Below are 16,071 nucleotides of genomic sequence, written 5' to 3' on the forward strand. Positions count from 1 at the left end.
GCAGTCAGTGCTCTTAACCTCTGAGCCATCTCTCCAGCCCTGGTGTCCTCCTCTTACCACTCCTTGCTCTTCTCTCTTCTCTCTTGGAGCCTAGATTTCTCCTATTTATTGTCTCTGCCTGGCAGCCCCGCCTATCCCACTCCTGCCTTGCTATTGGCCATTCAGCTCTTTCTTAGACCAATGAGGTGTTTTAGACAGGCACAGTAACACAGCTTCACATAATTAAACAAATGCAACATAAAAGAATGCAATACATCTTTAAGGCATCATTAAACAAATATTCCACAGCATAAATGAATGTAACACATCTTAAACTAATATTCCACAATACATAACAGATTCAGAGGAAAATGTCATTAGCTATATATTATGCTAAACTATTTTTTTAAAGACTTATTTATTATGTATATAGTATTCTGCCTGCATATATGACTGCAGGCCAGAAGAGGGCACCAGATCTCATTACAGATGGTTGTGAGCCACCATGTGGTTGCTGGGTATTGAACTCAGGACCTTTGGAAGAGCAGCCAGTACTCTTAACCACTGAGCCATCTCTCCAGCCCTATGCTGAACTCTTAAGGTCTTAATAAAGATGTGCTGGGGAAGAAGTGAAGGTACAGAGAGAAAGGCTTATATGCAAATAAATCTTGTAAAATGGCCCACAGTGAAGATTCCCAGCATATTGAATATCTTAGGATGTAGCCATAAGTTTCTCTGGTCCTGCCTGGTCCTGCAATCAGGACGAATCTCTCCCACCTGCCCTGCCCTGCAGTCAGGACGAATCTCTCCCACCCGAGTCTCACAACTGCTTGGTCCCAAGTAAACACACAGAGGCTTCTATTACTTACAAACTGTATGGCCTATGGGTCAGGCTTCTTGTTAGCTACCTCTTATAACTTAACTCCACTAATTTCTATTAATCTATGTTGCCACGTAGCCGTGGCATTACTGGTCTGCTGGCATTTTGTTGCTCCTTGGGTGGCAGGCTGGCATCTCCTCAACTCTACCCTTCTTCCTCGAGTCTTCAATTTCAATGTACTGCCTAACCTTATCCTGCCTTGCCATAGGCCAATGCAACTTTATTTATCAAACAATCATAGCAACACATATTCACAGCATACAGAAAGACCATCCCACAGGATTAGGACTTGAGGATTTAGCAGGCAGATCCTGAAATAGCCCCCCTAATAAATGGCCAAACAAATATTCCCTTTATTTTTTTATTTATCATTTTGGAAAAAGAAAAATAGGGGAAAATCAGACAAGTTAATAATCCATGATGCCTTAACTTCCCAGCTAAGAGGGAAGTTCCTCAGCTTTCTCTTAACAGTACGAACGAAAAGTATCACAAACAAGTCCTCTCTTGAGAACTGATCAAATCTGGGAGAGCGACCAATTCAAGTGTGAAGGGCTGCGGGTCGAAATGCAGCCACTGCTTCCTACTGTGCCTCTGCATCTCAGTGGGGGCCTAGCCACTGCTCAGAGGACCTGGACCAGGGAACCCAGGGTAAAGCAGCAACAGATGTCTACAAACACTGTGTGGTTGACAGTGGCTCAGAAGATTTAGTCACAGTTCTGCATGATGAACTTCTGCCTTCAACAACTCACTGGGCTTCATGAAGATGCCTTCCATAGCCTTCCAGTAGTTGTTCTGACTTGGCTGGGCCATACCATGTACCTCTTTTTGTCCACTTATAGGTCGACCATACTGTTCTCCTGTGACAGACAGGAGAACTTCGGTGGAAGAATGTTTGAATCTCACTTCACCATCCCTCACCCAGTAGGGTCCATTACAGAGCACTGTCCAGTCATCCAGATAGTCGCCTTCACCTTCCTCGCCAAAGGCACTCACTTCCTGAAAGACAGAAAGCGGCAACAGTAACAATCTGACAGGTCTGAAGAGTGGAGAAATGGTGCTCAGAATGGCAGAGCACACCTGTAGCCTACCATTCAGGAGGTGGAGACAGAAGGACCCGGGGTTCAAGATCATCCACTATATAGGCAGTTTGAGGATAGCCAAGGTTACAAGAGACCCTGTCTCCAAATAAATTAAATAAGGAGTCAATAAGAAGAAAAATAAAATTATCCAAAAGAAACAAACTGGAACTTTCTGTTGTGGTTGAACAAATTTGGGGTTTTATTTATTTGTTTGTTTGTTTTGTTTTTCAAGACAGGGTTCCTCTGTGTAACAGTCCTAAGTGTCCTGGAACTCACTCTGTAGACCAGGCTGGCCTCAAACTCAATATCCACCTGCCTCTGCCTCCTGAGTGCTGGGATTAAAGGCGTGCGCCACCATACCCAGTTGGTTAACAAATTTTTAAAATGAAATAAACTATGGAGGAATAAAAAGACATGAAGGGCACAAGAGAAAACTTGTCCTCTTAGATTATGATCCAAATCCTACTTTTTAAATTAATATTAGATCTGCCATGTGTTTTATTCCTAAGTTTTTTCCTGTTTACCTTTTAAATGTTACTTATGTGTGGGTGCAGACATGCCATGGCATGCATGTGGAGGTCAGATGACAACTTATGGGGTTGGTTCTCCATTCACAAGGCAGGTGGGTACAAGACCAAACTCAGGTCATCAAGCGCTTTTACCAACTAAGCCATCTTGCTGGTAGTCCTTAATTTTCTGTTGTTAGAGACACGGACTTGTTCAGTTGTCCAAGATGGCTGTGGGCCCATGTGGGCTCAAGTGATCTTCCATTTAAACAACTGAGACTCTGGGTGCACACTACTGCATCTGGTCTTCTAAACAAACTCTTACTATTTATTTTAACTTCATTCTAACTATTACTCTGTGGGGAAGGGACAGCACAAACATCCACTTCTTGTTCTGCCAGGTGAGAGGACATAGAAGAAGTAACAATCCAGCAGTGCAAGCTTGGGAAGAGCCTGGAGCTTGGTTCTAAGACCATTCTCCAGTAAACGGAAGCAAGCTCATCAAGGAAATAGAGGATTTCAGAAGTGGGCCAAGAAATATACTAGATGAGTCTTGAACATCTTGTAGTGCCAGAAAATAAGCAAGTGCTTTAAAATAGGATTCTATCAAAGAGATGGATGTATAAGTCAACTGAAAGAATTGCCAAAGGCAAAGTTGGAACAACTTGAACAATAAAATGAAAACAGTTAATATTGGGTTATAATTCAAAGTACAAATTATATATCCATGAACTCATACTGGTATGAATGAATAAGTGAATCGAGAAAAGACACCCCCCCACATACACCCAAATAATTTCTGTAGTTATTCCAGTACAATATAAAGGAATATAATCCCCTAACTACCAAAGTGTGGACTGGAGACAGTGACTTCACAGAGAACCAAATGAAAGCATGACTTTACAAAAGAAACCCCGTAAAGCCAGGTGGGCAAGGTCAAAATTACTGTCACAAATCATGTTGACAGAATGCACCCTTGATAGGATGTGATAAAAATGGTACTTACCCCTGTGACCTTCCTCACGGCTTTCATCATGAGAAAACATTATATTCCAAAGGTGGGGCATGAACAATACACCTGACTAGCATTCCTCAAGATGGTCAAAGTCAGTGAAAACAAGGAAATTCTTAAAAACTCTAACAGCTAGAGGAGTCTAATGAGTCATGACAACTAAATGTCTATCCTGTAACAGAAAAAGGACATTAGATAAAACTAAAGAAATGCGGGCTGCAGAGAGAGCTCAGCAAATAAGGCACTAGGTGCAGTTTGAGAGGACCCAGGTTGGACCCCAGCACCCTCACAGCAGCTCACAATCATCTGTGATGGCAGTCCTGGGGGACTCAGGCCTTTTTCTGACCTCTGAGGGCACTAGGTATGCATGGGAGGCATATACATACATTCAGGCAAAACACTCATACACATAAATCTTAAAATAAAAAACTAAAGAAACACCCTATGGGGGCGCAGGGGTGGAGGTGGGGGGCTGGAGAGATGGCCCAGTGGTTAAGAGCACTGGCTATTCTTCCAAAGGACTCAGGTTCAATTCCCAGCACTCACATGGCAGCTCAAAACTGTAACCCCAGTTCCAGGGGATCCAACACCCTCACAGATATACATGAAGGTAAAACACCAATGCATATAAAATAAAAAATAAAATTAAAAAAAAAAGAATACCCTATGGACTTTAGTTAGAGATAATGTGTCAGCACTGCTACGTTAACTGTAGCACATTTGCTTCATAAGTTACAGGGGAAAACTAGGGCAGATGGTCTGCAAATGCAAAGTGAGGCCCCAGAGAAATCTGCCAATCAACACTCTGACACCATACTGTGGCCTCCTCCCAGACAGTAAAAAATAAATCCTGTTGAGTTAAAAAGGAAAGACAAAAAAAGGGCTAGAGAGATGACTTGGTAGGGAAGGTACTCACTCCTTAAGTTTCGTCTCTGGGATCCACAAAGTGGAAAGAGAAAGCCAACTCCTACAAGCTGTCCTCTGACCTCAAATGTTTGCACCTGCGCATGCACACACACACAGAGCAATAAAAAACACCTGTGTTTGGAGTAAGGAGTCATTGAGGAGTGCCTGAAAGCATGAGGTTTTAAAAAGTAGCATAGAGATGGAGTTTGAGAGATGGCTCGGTGGTTATTTATTATTATTATTTAAATCAGATCCCATTACAGAAGGTTGTGAGCTGCCATGTAGGTTCTGGGATTTGAACTCAGGACCTCTGAAAGAACAGCCAGTGCTCTTAACTGCTGAGGCATCTCTCCAGCCCTGCAAAACTCTTCATTGTAAATTTGGAAACACTAGTTTTATTGCAGTATTTGTCAAAACTTGATGGTATATTAATGCATCCTATTCTGACTTTTCTCCCTATTTCATGCTTTGGTCTAGATGTAAAGTTTCCACTCTGACCAGAAACAATTTTCTTCACATTTTTGAGACAGAATCATTTTTCCAAGTCTGCAGAAAAGAGAACATCTACACCTAGAAAGGGTTAATATGTTCATTTTAGCAGCACATACACTAAAGTTGGAATGACACAGAGATCAGCATGGTCCCTGTTCAAGGAGGACACACAAATTCATGAAATGAACCATATTTAGGAAGGAAGAGAAGGAAGGAAGGAAGGATGGAGTAAGTTAAGAACCAAGAGATCAAACAAGTCAACTGAGCAAGGCAGAGCAGATGTGATGGCTATTCTTGGTTGTCAACTTGGCCATAACTGGAATGAACTATAATTCAGAAATGGAGGGCACACTTGTGATCCAGACTCTTTTTTTTTGTTTTGTTTTGTTTTGTTTTAGAGACAGGGTTTCTCTGTGTAGCTTTGCACCTTTCCTGGAACTCACTTGGTAGCCCAGGCTGGCCTTGAACTCACAGAGATCCGCCTGGCTCTGCCTCCCGAGTGCTGGCATTAAAGACGTGCACCACCATCGCCCTGCATGTGATCCAGATCTTGAGGCAAGAAGATGACATGCCTTTGACCCGGATCTTGAGGTGGGAAGACACATGCCTTTAATCCAGACCTTGAGGCTGGAAGGTACAGTTTAATCTGGCCACACCTATGCTGGAAGGGTATATAAGGACAATGGAAGAAAGAAGGGTTTGTTCTTCATCTGCTTGCCCTCGCCTGTCAGCACATCCATTCCTTCTTTGGGATCCCAGCAGACCAGCTGAGATACCCAGCCTCATGGGACTGAGCAGCTACTAGATTCTTGGACTTTACATTCATAACTAGCCATTGTTTGACTGCAGCCTGTAAGTCACTCCAATAAATTCCCATGTTGTGTGTATGTATGTGTGTACGTACACACGTACACACACACACACACACACACACACACACACACAGAAAGATTCCTTCCATAAGTTCTGCGACTCTGTATCAGGACTGACCATTGCATGTCCCCTCACCTGGTTTCCAGAAAGAGGTGAAGTGAAATGGTGACTGTGGAGGTTTCGACCAGTGTTGATGTGCGTCAGCCGGATGGGCTGGCCACATCGGATGGGGGTTCCCCTTTCACACACTGTGGCGGTCTTCCCCCGTATCCTCCAATAACTGTTGCTGTCATCCACAGAGGTTACCCCTGTCACTGACTGCTGCCCACTACCTGCAGGCAAAAAAAAAAAAGGTAAGGCAGAGAGGGAGGCAGTTTGGAGATGCCTGATACCTGGTTCTGAAGAGTCATTTTCAGTGTGATGGAGCAATCAAGGACCCATCCACTACTGGTAAAGCTTCTCCCAAGCTTGCATTGTTTTTAAGAAAACCTACATCACACCTTCATTTATATCCTCCCTAGATATTAAGGATTTGAAATGTCACCCTTAAAACACTGGCTGTCGTGGAACACCAGTCATGACTCTGAGTAGAACACCAGGCTGCACATGTTGACTACAGAATGAGACATGTCCTGTGAGATGGTCATTTGTTCAATCTTCATTGCACCTTTAAGGTCTTGGACAAGCATAAGAATTTGATCCCGAGACTGTGATGAGTTCAGCAAAATCAAGAGACAAGATGCTAAATGGCCAGAGCATGAAGAAAAACAGGTTTTAGGTCTGGTGCTGTTGTGTGCGGAGAACTTGGTATCCATGATTATGAAAAATGCTACTCTCTAAAGATATTGACACTGCTTGGATGCCACATGCTCCTCCTATCAGAGGTCCTGGGGTTGGGAGAACAGTTAGCAGAGGAATACCAGCTAGAGTGCCCAGTCCCCAGAAGGACCTGTCCCAGTAGGTGATGACACCACAGAGAAGAGGGACAGCAGCAGCTGCTGCTGTGATTGTCAGGACTGCTTGAGCTCCCACCAAGGTCCTACCAAGATGGGGACCATCACCCACAGGCCCACCAGTTGGCCTTCCCCTCATTGAGGGGCACCTATGATAGGCTTGTCCTCTTTAGGAATGAGACCCTCTTACTCAGGAAGGTGTCCACCAAGACCCTAGGATATTATTGGCAAAAACCAGACTTTCTTTGCCCCGAAGTGTATCTTGTGAAACTGAGTAGCCTGTGAGCTTTCTGTCCCCTTTCTGCACTAATTATAGCTAACAATAAATACATAGCCCTACAAAATTGACAAAAGAAGAAAAAGGCACAGGAGTTTCAACTTAACCCTTCACTTTCCAGGGCCAAAGATGTGCCCTGTGTCACAAAAGTTGTATGGTGGGGAAGAAACACTATGTTGGTAATATTTTACTTTCACAATGTTAAAATTTAAAACATGCTAAATGTTCCCATATACTGTAGATGAGACACACTTAAAAATGTGTGAAAAGACCAATGAGATGCTCATTGGGTAAAGGCACCGGCTGCCTAAGCCCGACAGGCTAAGGTCATCCCCAGAACCCACATAATAAAAAGAGAACTGATTTCTGCAGGTTGTTCTCTGGCTACCAGATGCATTCAAGGATACACATTCATTCTTCCCCATACAAAATAAACATGAAAAGAATTCGTTTTCACACGTTACAGCAGAAAATTCCATGGAAGTGGGTTAGCAAGATGGTTCATCAGGTAAAGACACATGCTACCAAGCCTGATTACCCAAGTTCTATCTTCAGAACCCACCTTAAAAAAGCTGGGCATCGTGGCCTGCACTTGTAATCTCAGCATTGGAAAGGTGGAGCCAGCCAGCCTTGAGCTCACTGACCTGTCAGCCTAGACAAATTGGTAAGCCCTAGCTCCCAGTGGGAGATCATGCCCCCCAAAAAACAATGTGTGAGCCAGGGAGATGGCTCAGTGGGTAAGAGCACTAGCCACGCAAACCTGACAACCAAACATCAATTTCCAGAACGCAGGTAAAAAGTGTCAAAGGGTGCAAGAGACAATACTGCTCTTACAGAAGGCCAGTTCAGTTCCCAGCACCTACATAGTGCAGACTCATAACTACCTGTTAACTCCAGTTCTAGGGGACCCAACACTTTTAGCCTCTATAGGCACCTGTATTCATGAGCACTTGAACATGCACATAATTAGTCTTTTTTTTTTTTTAAGACAGGGTCTCTCTATGTAGTCCCCGCTGTATTGGAGCTCCCTATGTAGACCAGGCTGGCCTTGAACTCAGAGATCTGCCTGCTTCTACCTTTTGAGTGCTGGGAGTAAAGGTGTGCATCACCACACCCTGCACACACACAAATAGAAAATAATAGAAATCTTATTTAAAATAATATATAAAAGGGGCCAATGACTTGGCTCAGTGGTTAAAAGTACTTGACGTCATACCTGATGGCTCGAGTGTAATCCTGAGGATCCACAGTAGAAGGAAAGAACCAGCTCCCCCAAACCCCCACCCTGAATGCCCCAAATCGTCCTCTGGCAGTTCTATGCCAGTCAGAACTATATAGACCTTGTCTCAAATGCTGAAACTAAAATACTCTTAGATCATATAAATTTGTACGGTCATACCTTAGCTAGTACAATTCTGCACGTTAAAAATACTGAGTGAAATATGTAGCTGTAGTTGTTTGGTTTTTGTTTCTTGAAATACGCTCTATCTAAGTAGTTTTGGCTGTCCTAGAACTCACTCTGTAGAGGAGGCTGGCCTCGAACACAGAGATTCGCCTGCCTCTACCTTCCCAGTGCTGGGATTAAAGGTCATGTAGCCGTAGGTTTTAAAGAAAAATGTGGTGCACGCCTTTAATCCCAGCACTCGGGAGGCAGAGCCAGGCGGATCTCTGTGAGTTCGAGGCCAGCCTGGTCTCCAAAGCGAGTTCCAGGAAAGGCGCAAAGCTACACAGAGAAACCTTGTCTCAAAAAAAACAAAAACAAAAAACAGCAACAAAAACAAAAACTCCAAATTATTCAAGCAAAGAACTTGGATTAGTCCGGTAAGGAATAGTACATTTTTCTTTTTTTTTTTGGTTTTTCGAGAGCTGTCCTGGAACTCACTCACTCTGTACACAAGGTTAGCCTCAAACTCACAGAGATCTGCCTGTCTCCCATGTGCTAGGATTAAAGGCATGCACCACCACCTGGCCCCTAATTTGGATTTTTGTTTGTTTATTTGTTTGAGACAGGGTCTCACTATGTAACCCTGGCTGGCCTGAAAATCTGTAGGTAGACCAGGCTGTCCTCAGAGATCCACCTCTCTCTGCCTCTTGAATGGTAGGACTAAAAGCCGCCTACCCTACTTGACTGAATATTCATTCTTACATAACTGATGCATTTTACTCTGAGACAGGTACTGTTACCGTCCCAACTTTACATTGAATTGTTAGGAATTTTGAGCAATGTACCCAATGTACCAAAGTCACTCTGTAGACCAGGCTGGTCTCAAACTCACTGAGATCCGCCTGGCTCTGCCTCCCAAGTGCTGGGATTAAAGGCCTGCGCCACCACCGCCGGGCTCTCTTTCATTTTTTAAAAATTTATTTTTATTTGTGAGATAGACTCTGACCACAGAATGTAGCCTTGGCAGGCCTAAAACTCCCTACATGGACTAGGCTGGCCTAGAACTTGTAGATATCCACTGCTTCTGTAGGCCAGTCTGGTCTACAGAGTGAGTTCCTAGCAGCAGGACAGCCAGGGATAGATAGACTCTGTCTCAAAAAAAAAAAAAAAAAACGAAGCTTTTAAAAGAATATTGTATCTAACACTGTATCATAGATTCCTCTCCTAAGGTTCCGAGTAAACATGGTTTCAAAATCTGGCTACCCATAAGAACCACTGGTAAAGATTTGAAGTCTACTGGGCCTCTTTCTAACTCTATTTTAATTTAGTAGATCCAAAACAGGAAACAGATTAAATTAAAATGTAATACGCCTGACATACAGGTAGGTGTTTCCTGAATAGGTGGTTAGGAATATAAAGATATCCCAATGATGACTATACATTCCCTGGACTAAACTGGTCAGACAGGTTCTTAGAGTTGGGAACCACAGACTAACTAAGCAAACAGCATCCTCGGTCATTCAAATTATCTTGAATACATCTCATGTTGAATCTCATTACTTTTATTCCCCCTCAGTATGAGGACAGAACCTAGGGCCTATCAAATGCTTGGCAAATACTCTAACACTAAACTAATTAGCCAGCCTCTGAATTAAAAAAGATTTATATTTACGTATACCTGTATATACGCCTGCAGGCCAGAAGAGGGCACCAGATCTCATTACAGATGACTGTGAGCCACCATGTGGTTGCTGGGACTTGAACTCAGGCCCTCTGAAGAGCAGCCAGTGCTCTTAACCTCTGAGCCATCTCTCCAGCCCCTGCCTTTGAATTTCTTGTGTGATGTTTTGAGATAGCTCTCACTGTGTAGTCCAGGCTGATCTTTAAGTCACAACCCTGCCACTTCAGCCTTTCCAGTGCTAGGATTACAGATAGCAGCCACCACACCTGCCATTTGTCTTGTTTAATTGTTTGATCACTACAGTATCTCCTGTCTAGAACAATACTAGAACCAAAAAAAAAAAAAAGAGCTCTTTAAAGCTATGCCGAACGAATGAGCCCCAAAATACTTAGCATTCATTGCATATGATAAAAAGCAGACTTTCCTTTGCAATGTCTGTCAACGCTTAAGTTATTTAAGGAAGTTATTGCTAAATGAAAGAGTGCTAAAAGGTATGAGCTAAGAAACAAGTATAAGACAAAGGGTTGTAATCAAAGAGTGAGCTCTTGAAGTCTAAAACCTCAGAGATTCAGCATATGTTGTCATGCTCTATATGTCTCTCTCTCCAGCACAAAATAGTGGCAGCCCATGGAATCTGAAAGATTTTTAAACCTGGACAGAGTTGGATTAAACCCTGTCTCCATCATTCACTAGCTGTAAGGCTTTGAGCAATAGCTGAGTCTATTTCTTCACCTATGAAAATAACTTTACTATCTCAATACAATGTTAAAAATTGAAAAGTATGTAACACGTTTAGCACACACTCATCAAACAGAAACTAACATTACGATTTAATTAATTTCCTTAGCAACTCGATCGTCCTCTTCATGAATCTCCCCAGGGCACCTTTAACTTTCCAAGACCACGCCCTCAGCATTGGAGGCCCCGCCCCCTTCGGGGCTCACCGGCCTAGGCAGCCCACCCAACCCGGGTTGGTCTCCCTCCGTACCTGACCCATAGCGCACGTCGTGAGAGTGCAGTCGGACGTTATGGCGCGTATTGAGTAGCTTCACCACGGAGCCGCACGTAACGACAGCCATGTCGGACGCTCCCACAGCGCTCCACAAACCGCCCAACAACAGGAGCGACAAGACAGCCATCCTAGACTGGAGAGTCCCTAATCATCCAAGAAAATTTGGCCCTTCCCCGGAACCGGAAGCTAAGGGCGGAACGACGAAGAGGAGGAAGTGAAGACACCTTAGCCTGAATCTTTATGGTTCCTTTGGCTAGAGCGGCTTAAGGAACACGCTGGCCCGGGTGGCCTTCGGGACCCCGCTTCGTCCTGGTTGCTCCGTGGCGGCTTCGTTCCTTATTACCTTCAGTCAGCGTTCGCACACTCGAGGAGAAAGCGCTAGACACCGGAGGGGAAAAGAGAACAAGAAGTGACCCGCCCACTCCCAATGACAGAGAGCCGGAGGTGACGTAGCACGTTTACGCAGCAGCGGCGACGGTGGTAGCGGCGGCGGCGGCGGCGGCGGCGGCGGCGGCTGCGGGGGCCCTTGCGGTGGGTCCGGACTATCCTTTTCCAGACTCGGTTCGGCGACTCCATTTTCTTCCGTGGGAGCTTAGCGCAGCGGAGAAACAGCGACCTTCAAGCAGGTAAAGCTCAGCCTGGGGTGTGTTTCTGGCGTGCGCAGGTGGCGAGCCGGACTCCCGGGGCCTGGTCCCGTAGTGGGAAGAGGCATTGGGGTGCCCACTGCGGGAAGAACCCCGGGAGGCCCTGGCCTTTCCGGATCTACCGGGGAAAGGGACAGAAAAGCGCCGTGGTTGCTCAGACTCTTCGGGCCTTTCCCCACGCAGTATCACCCGGAACCTGTGAACTGGGGTTGCCTGTTGAATCAACAGGCTTTCTGGGATCCCATCTTCCCCGTAGCTTCTGGAATCTGGGCCACGCGAAAAATTGGGACTAGAAGAGACCTAAATGTTTCTTACTTGGTGTCAAGTGATCGGATTAATTATTCCGGGCGTTTGGACCCTACCGGACTTTTTCGATGGTTCAGCCATGAGGCTGGTGTAGTGTGCTGAATGTTACCTCTTCTCATATTGTTGAATAATTGAACTTGTTTCCCCCCTGGTGGCTGAGTCCCTTAACCCTTTCTAAAGATGGGAGTGTGTATAGAAGTACCTGAAGCCCTCCATCCTGCGTAATTCATTTCCTCAAACACTTGCGACCTACCGTAAATATCAGAATGGGTTGTTAAATCAGAAATTTATATTTTTGTTTGACATCAGGTACTCAATTTAAGTGTCTAAGTAAAGCAGTTTCCCTGTGTTACGGAAAGAATTGATGCCTATCTTCCTTTAGGAGGCAGGACTCCTAAAACATCTAGACGGGAAGTCACTGTACTATCAAAAGTAGTAGGGTAATTTTTTTTTTCATTTTCCCACACACACCCCATTCCTGCTGATCCCCTTCACAATCCCCTGTTACTTTCATTTATTTTTCTGTGTATGTGTGTAGCTCAACTAGTAGATTTAAGGTTACTTACAGGAATGTCAGTGAGGAATTATCCAGAGAAACCTGGACTACTACCGTAAAGAAATTGCTCCCCCCCCCCCCCAACCATGAATTGCTATAGATCCTTAGGACTGGTGGGATCTCGTGAGCCCCTCCCCCCTAGCAACCGTTAACTGCCTATAAATTTTTAGGGAGGGGAGGGGCCTAGACCCCTCCCCAGCAAGGGAATATTATACATTGTGTGGAAGGTGTTGAATTAGTTTTTTGTTTGTTTGTTTGTTTTTGTTGTTGTTTTGGTTTTTCTTTCTTTCTTTTTTTTTTTTCGAGACAGGGTTTCTCTGTGTAGCTTTGCGTCTTTCCTGGAACTCACTCTGTAGCCCAGGCTGGCCTCGAACTCATAGAGATCCGCTTGACTCTGCCTCCCCAGTGCTGGGATTAAAGGCGTGCGCCGCCCGGCATGTTGTTTTTTTTTAAAGCTTAGTTCCACTGTTGAACACTGGAGTTGACAGTTTGTAAGTCTTCAGTGTTTTAGCAACAACCGAGAAGCTTAGCCAGGAGGATCATGGAATTTGAGTTTTGGCTACATTCGTAGACCCTGTCTCAAAGAAAAACAGCTTTCCCCTCAGCCATGAATTTAGAGACCCTTTTCATGCCTAGTATCTCACCACTATAAGCTTATTTTATTTGATTGGCTTGTGTGGCTATTAGATTAGATTGGCAAAGTATTAATACTCTCCAAAAGAGCTTAATCTTTACCAAGGGATTAATCACATCAGAAAGTGGTACAGTGCTCAAATTCAGTCACATTTTATATTACCACCCCCTGGGGGGGCTTCTTCATAGGAAAACAAACTGTAGTCTGGTGGAAACATCCTTGGAAGCAAATAAATTTGCTCTGGCTGTGTGTGGGGCGGGGTTTGTTTTTTGAGACAAGGTTTCTCTGTAACCTTGGATGTCTTGGAACTCTCTTTGTAGACCAGGCTGGCCTCGAACTCACGGAGGAACTGCCTGCCTCTGCTTCCCGAGTGCTGAGATAAAAGGCTTGAGACACACACCATCTGGCAATATTCTTGTTCCTAACATATGTCATCACCATCTGGTTTAAGTATGATCACTGACTTCCTCATCATTATTTTTCAATGTCATTCACCAAATCCTATGTTTCAAAAAAAAACTCTTTCCATCCGCTTGCAGATTATGTTCCCATGTCTCTCAAAGGCCCCTCAAGCTATCATCTTTTTTGACATGTACCCCAGACTGACTTAGTGCTAGGAGTACAAGCATGTGCTACTGGGCACAGCTTCATCATTTTCTAATTTATTTATTTTGAGGGGTAGGAGTTTCTCTGTTACTCTGGCTGTCCTGGAACTCGCTCTGTAGACCAGGCTGGCTTCAAACTCACAGAGATCCGCCTGGCTGCGTCTCCCCTCCCCCACCCCCCCTGTGCTGGGATCAAGGGCACGCGCTACCACAGTCCAGCTAACTTTTTTTTTTTTTTTTTTGGTTTTTCGAGACAGGGTTTCTCTGTGTAGCTTTGCGCCTTTCCTGGAACTCACTTGGTAGCCCAGGCTGGCCTTGAACTCACAGAGATCCGCCTGGCTCTGCCTCCCGAGTGCTGGGATTAAAGGCGTGCGCCACCACCGCCCGGCCCCAGCTAACTTTTTTAAAATTCTCATTTCATAGTTTTCTGCCTATACCAGTTCAACTTTATCTTTCACTGAAGCTTTAGTCAATATCATTCTGGCTTCTCTTCTAATTGCTCTTCAAAATTGTTAGCTTCACCAATGGCTACAATGTTGCCAAATTCAATGGATACTTTTCATTTCTGTAATCTCTGGAAGAGTCAATACAGTTTACTCTTTGTTTTTGGTTTTTTGTTTGTTTGTTTTTTCCTCGAGACAGGGTTTCTCTGTGTAGCTTTGCGCCGTTCTTGGATCTCGATCTGTAGACCAGGCTGGCCTTGAACTCACAAAGATCTGCCTGCCTCTGCCTCCCGAGTGCTGGGATTAAAGGCGTGCGCCACCACCGCCCGGCTCAGTTTACTCTTTGAAGCTTTGTCGCCATTGCTGTTGCTAATACTTTGCTCTTGGACTTTCTCTGTTGAGCTAGCTGCTCCTAGCTGGGTCTGTAGGTATCCACCACTGCACCTGATGTGGTTTGCAGGGGTTTGTCTTTCTTTTTTGTGTTTGTTTGTTTGCTTGCTTGTTTGCTTTGTATGTTTTTTGTTTGTTTGTTTTTTGATTTTGAGTCAGGGTCTTGCTGTATAGTCTAAATGGCCTCGAACTCTTTGATCCTCTTATTTCAGCTTCCTGGATGCCTCAGTCTCCTTTACTAGACACTTTTCTTCTCTCCCTAGTTGGGTTTCTCTCAGGGTTTAATCTTGAGTCCTCTACAAGTTCAGACCCCCTTTCTGTGCTCTGTATTGTAGGCCACCATCATCTTTTGCCTGGCCTATGCCATAATTCCCCAGTTTCCTGTTTCCACTCAAATTCCCCTACAGTCTTTGAAGCCTTTAACTTACCCTATAAAGATGCTATGTGTCTTCACATGAAGCCCTTTTCCTCTCCCTGGCCAAACCTTCTCTGTTGCTGCCACAGTTCATGCTACACAGAAGGTTCATCTCCAGTGGCTTCTCCAACCCCCTCCTGAAGTAGTCAGTTCCTACACTTTACTCCTCACTCTTTGGGCATTTTAAAAATTTGTTTTGTTTATTTATTTTTTGGAAAGAGTCTCACTACTGCCACAATCTCCCAGCTGCCTATATTTTTAAATAAGATCTTAAATTTAAAATAAGATCTTAAAGATCTTATTTAATTTATTAGAGAGAGAGAATGAATGATAATGTGTGTGTTAATTGTTGTGTGGGTGTGAGCATGCCTGCTGTATGTGGAAGTCTGAGAGCTTTGGGAAGTCAGTTCTTTTCTTCCACCTTCCATGGGTTTTGGGATCTAGTTCAGGTCGTGGGCTTACATGGTAAGCAATTTTGCCTGCCGAACCCTGCCGAACCGTCTCACCAGGCCCAGCCTATATTTTAAACATCTTAATTTCTTTTTTTTTTAAATTTTATTGTTTTTTATTTAACGTGCATTGATGTAAGGGTGTCAGATGCCCTGGAACTGGAGTTACAGACAGTTGTGAGCTGCCATATGGGTGCTGGCAATTGAACCCGGGTCCTCTGGAAGAGCAGCGAGTGCTCCTAACCTCTGAGCCATTTCTCCAGCCCATAATGATATCACTTTTTGGTTTTTTGAGACAGGGTTTCTCTGTGTAGTTTTGGTGCCTGTCCTGGAGCTCGCTCTGCAGACTAGACTGGCCTTGAACTCACATAGATCCTCCTGGCTCTGCCTCCCGAGTGCTGGGATTAAATGCATGCGCCACCTCCCAGCCCAGACCGTGTTCTTACCTCCTCACTCAGAATCCCCTCAGCTTCCCCTTTCTGAAGTAGTCCATGACTTCTGTCACCATATTGTTCACTAATTACAGGATATTGTTTCATTTTACTTTTCTGGTTTTAGAGAATTAACCAAGAGCCTTGTGCATGATATGCAAATG

The 16,071-nt window shown here is 44.4% G+C and overlaps 2 protein-coding genes and 1 non-coding gene across 3 annotated transcripts in view; 2 read left to right on the top strand and 1 right to left on the bottom strand.

Annotated features, from left to right (window-relative positions):
* Window positions 1-1,206: 1,206 nt before the first annotated feature.
* Window positions 1,207-11,282, bottom strand: Sdf2 (stromal cell derived factor 2). Its single transcript, XM_052755833.1, has 3 exons — window positions 11,011-11,282; window positions 5,863-6,059; window positions 1,207-1,855 (listed from the first exon to the last, which is right to left on the bottom strand). The coding sequence occupies exons 1-3, from the start codon at window positions 11,159-11,161 to the stop codon at window positions 1,568-1,570; spliced, it is 636 nt and encodes a 211-aa protein (XP_052611793.1). The 5' UTR covers window positions 11,162-11,282; the 3' UTR covers window positions 1,207-1,567.
* On the top strand, window positions 4,948-5,051 carry LOC128123515 (U6 spliceosomal RNA). The gene has a single exon (XR_008222696.1). It is a non-coding gene; the product is annotated as a U6 spliceosomal RNA (small nuclear RNA).
* A 249-nt stretch (window positions 11,283-11,531) lies between the features above and the next one.
* The window catches only part of Supt6h (SPT6 homolog, histone chaperone and transcription elongation factor), a 39,443-nt gene continuing 34,903 nt past the window's right edge, over window positions 11,532-16,071 (top strand). Inside the window, exon 1 of the mRNA XM_052755820.1 lies at window positions 11,532-11,660. The gene's annotated coding sequence lies outside the window, so the exon portion shown is untranslated. The remainder of the gene's footprint in view (window positions 11,661-16,071) is intronic.

The sequence above is a fragment of the Peromyscus californicus genome, unplaced genomic scaffold, assembly GCF_007827085.1.
Source record: "Peromyscus californicus insignis strain IS unplaced genomic scaffold, ASM782708v3 Scaffold_3__1_contigs__length_106647218, whole genome shotgun sequence".
NCBI classification, from domain to species: Eukaryota; Metazoa; Chordata; class Mammalia; order Rodentia; family Cricetidae; genus Peromyscus; species Peromyscus californicus.

Coding starts and splice junctions, on each gene's coding strand:
- Sdf2 (XM_052755833.1), bottom strand. CDS start 11,161: ATGGCTGTCTTGTCGCTCCTGTTGTTGGGCGGTTTGTGGAGCGCTGTG. Junction 6,060..11,010: donor CGACGTGCGCTATGGGTCAG/GTACGGAGGGAG, acceptor TTTTGCCTGCAG/GTAGTGGGCAGCAGTCAGTG. Junction 1,856..5,862: donor CACCTCTTTCTGGAAACCAG/GTGAGGGGACAT, acceptor TCTGTCTTTCAG/GAAGTGAGTGCCTTTGGCGA.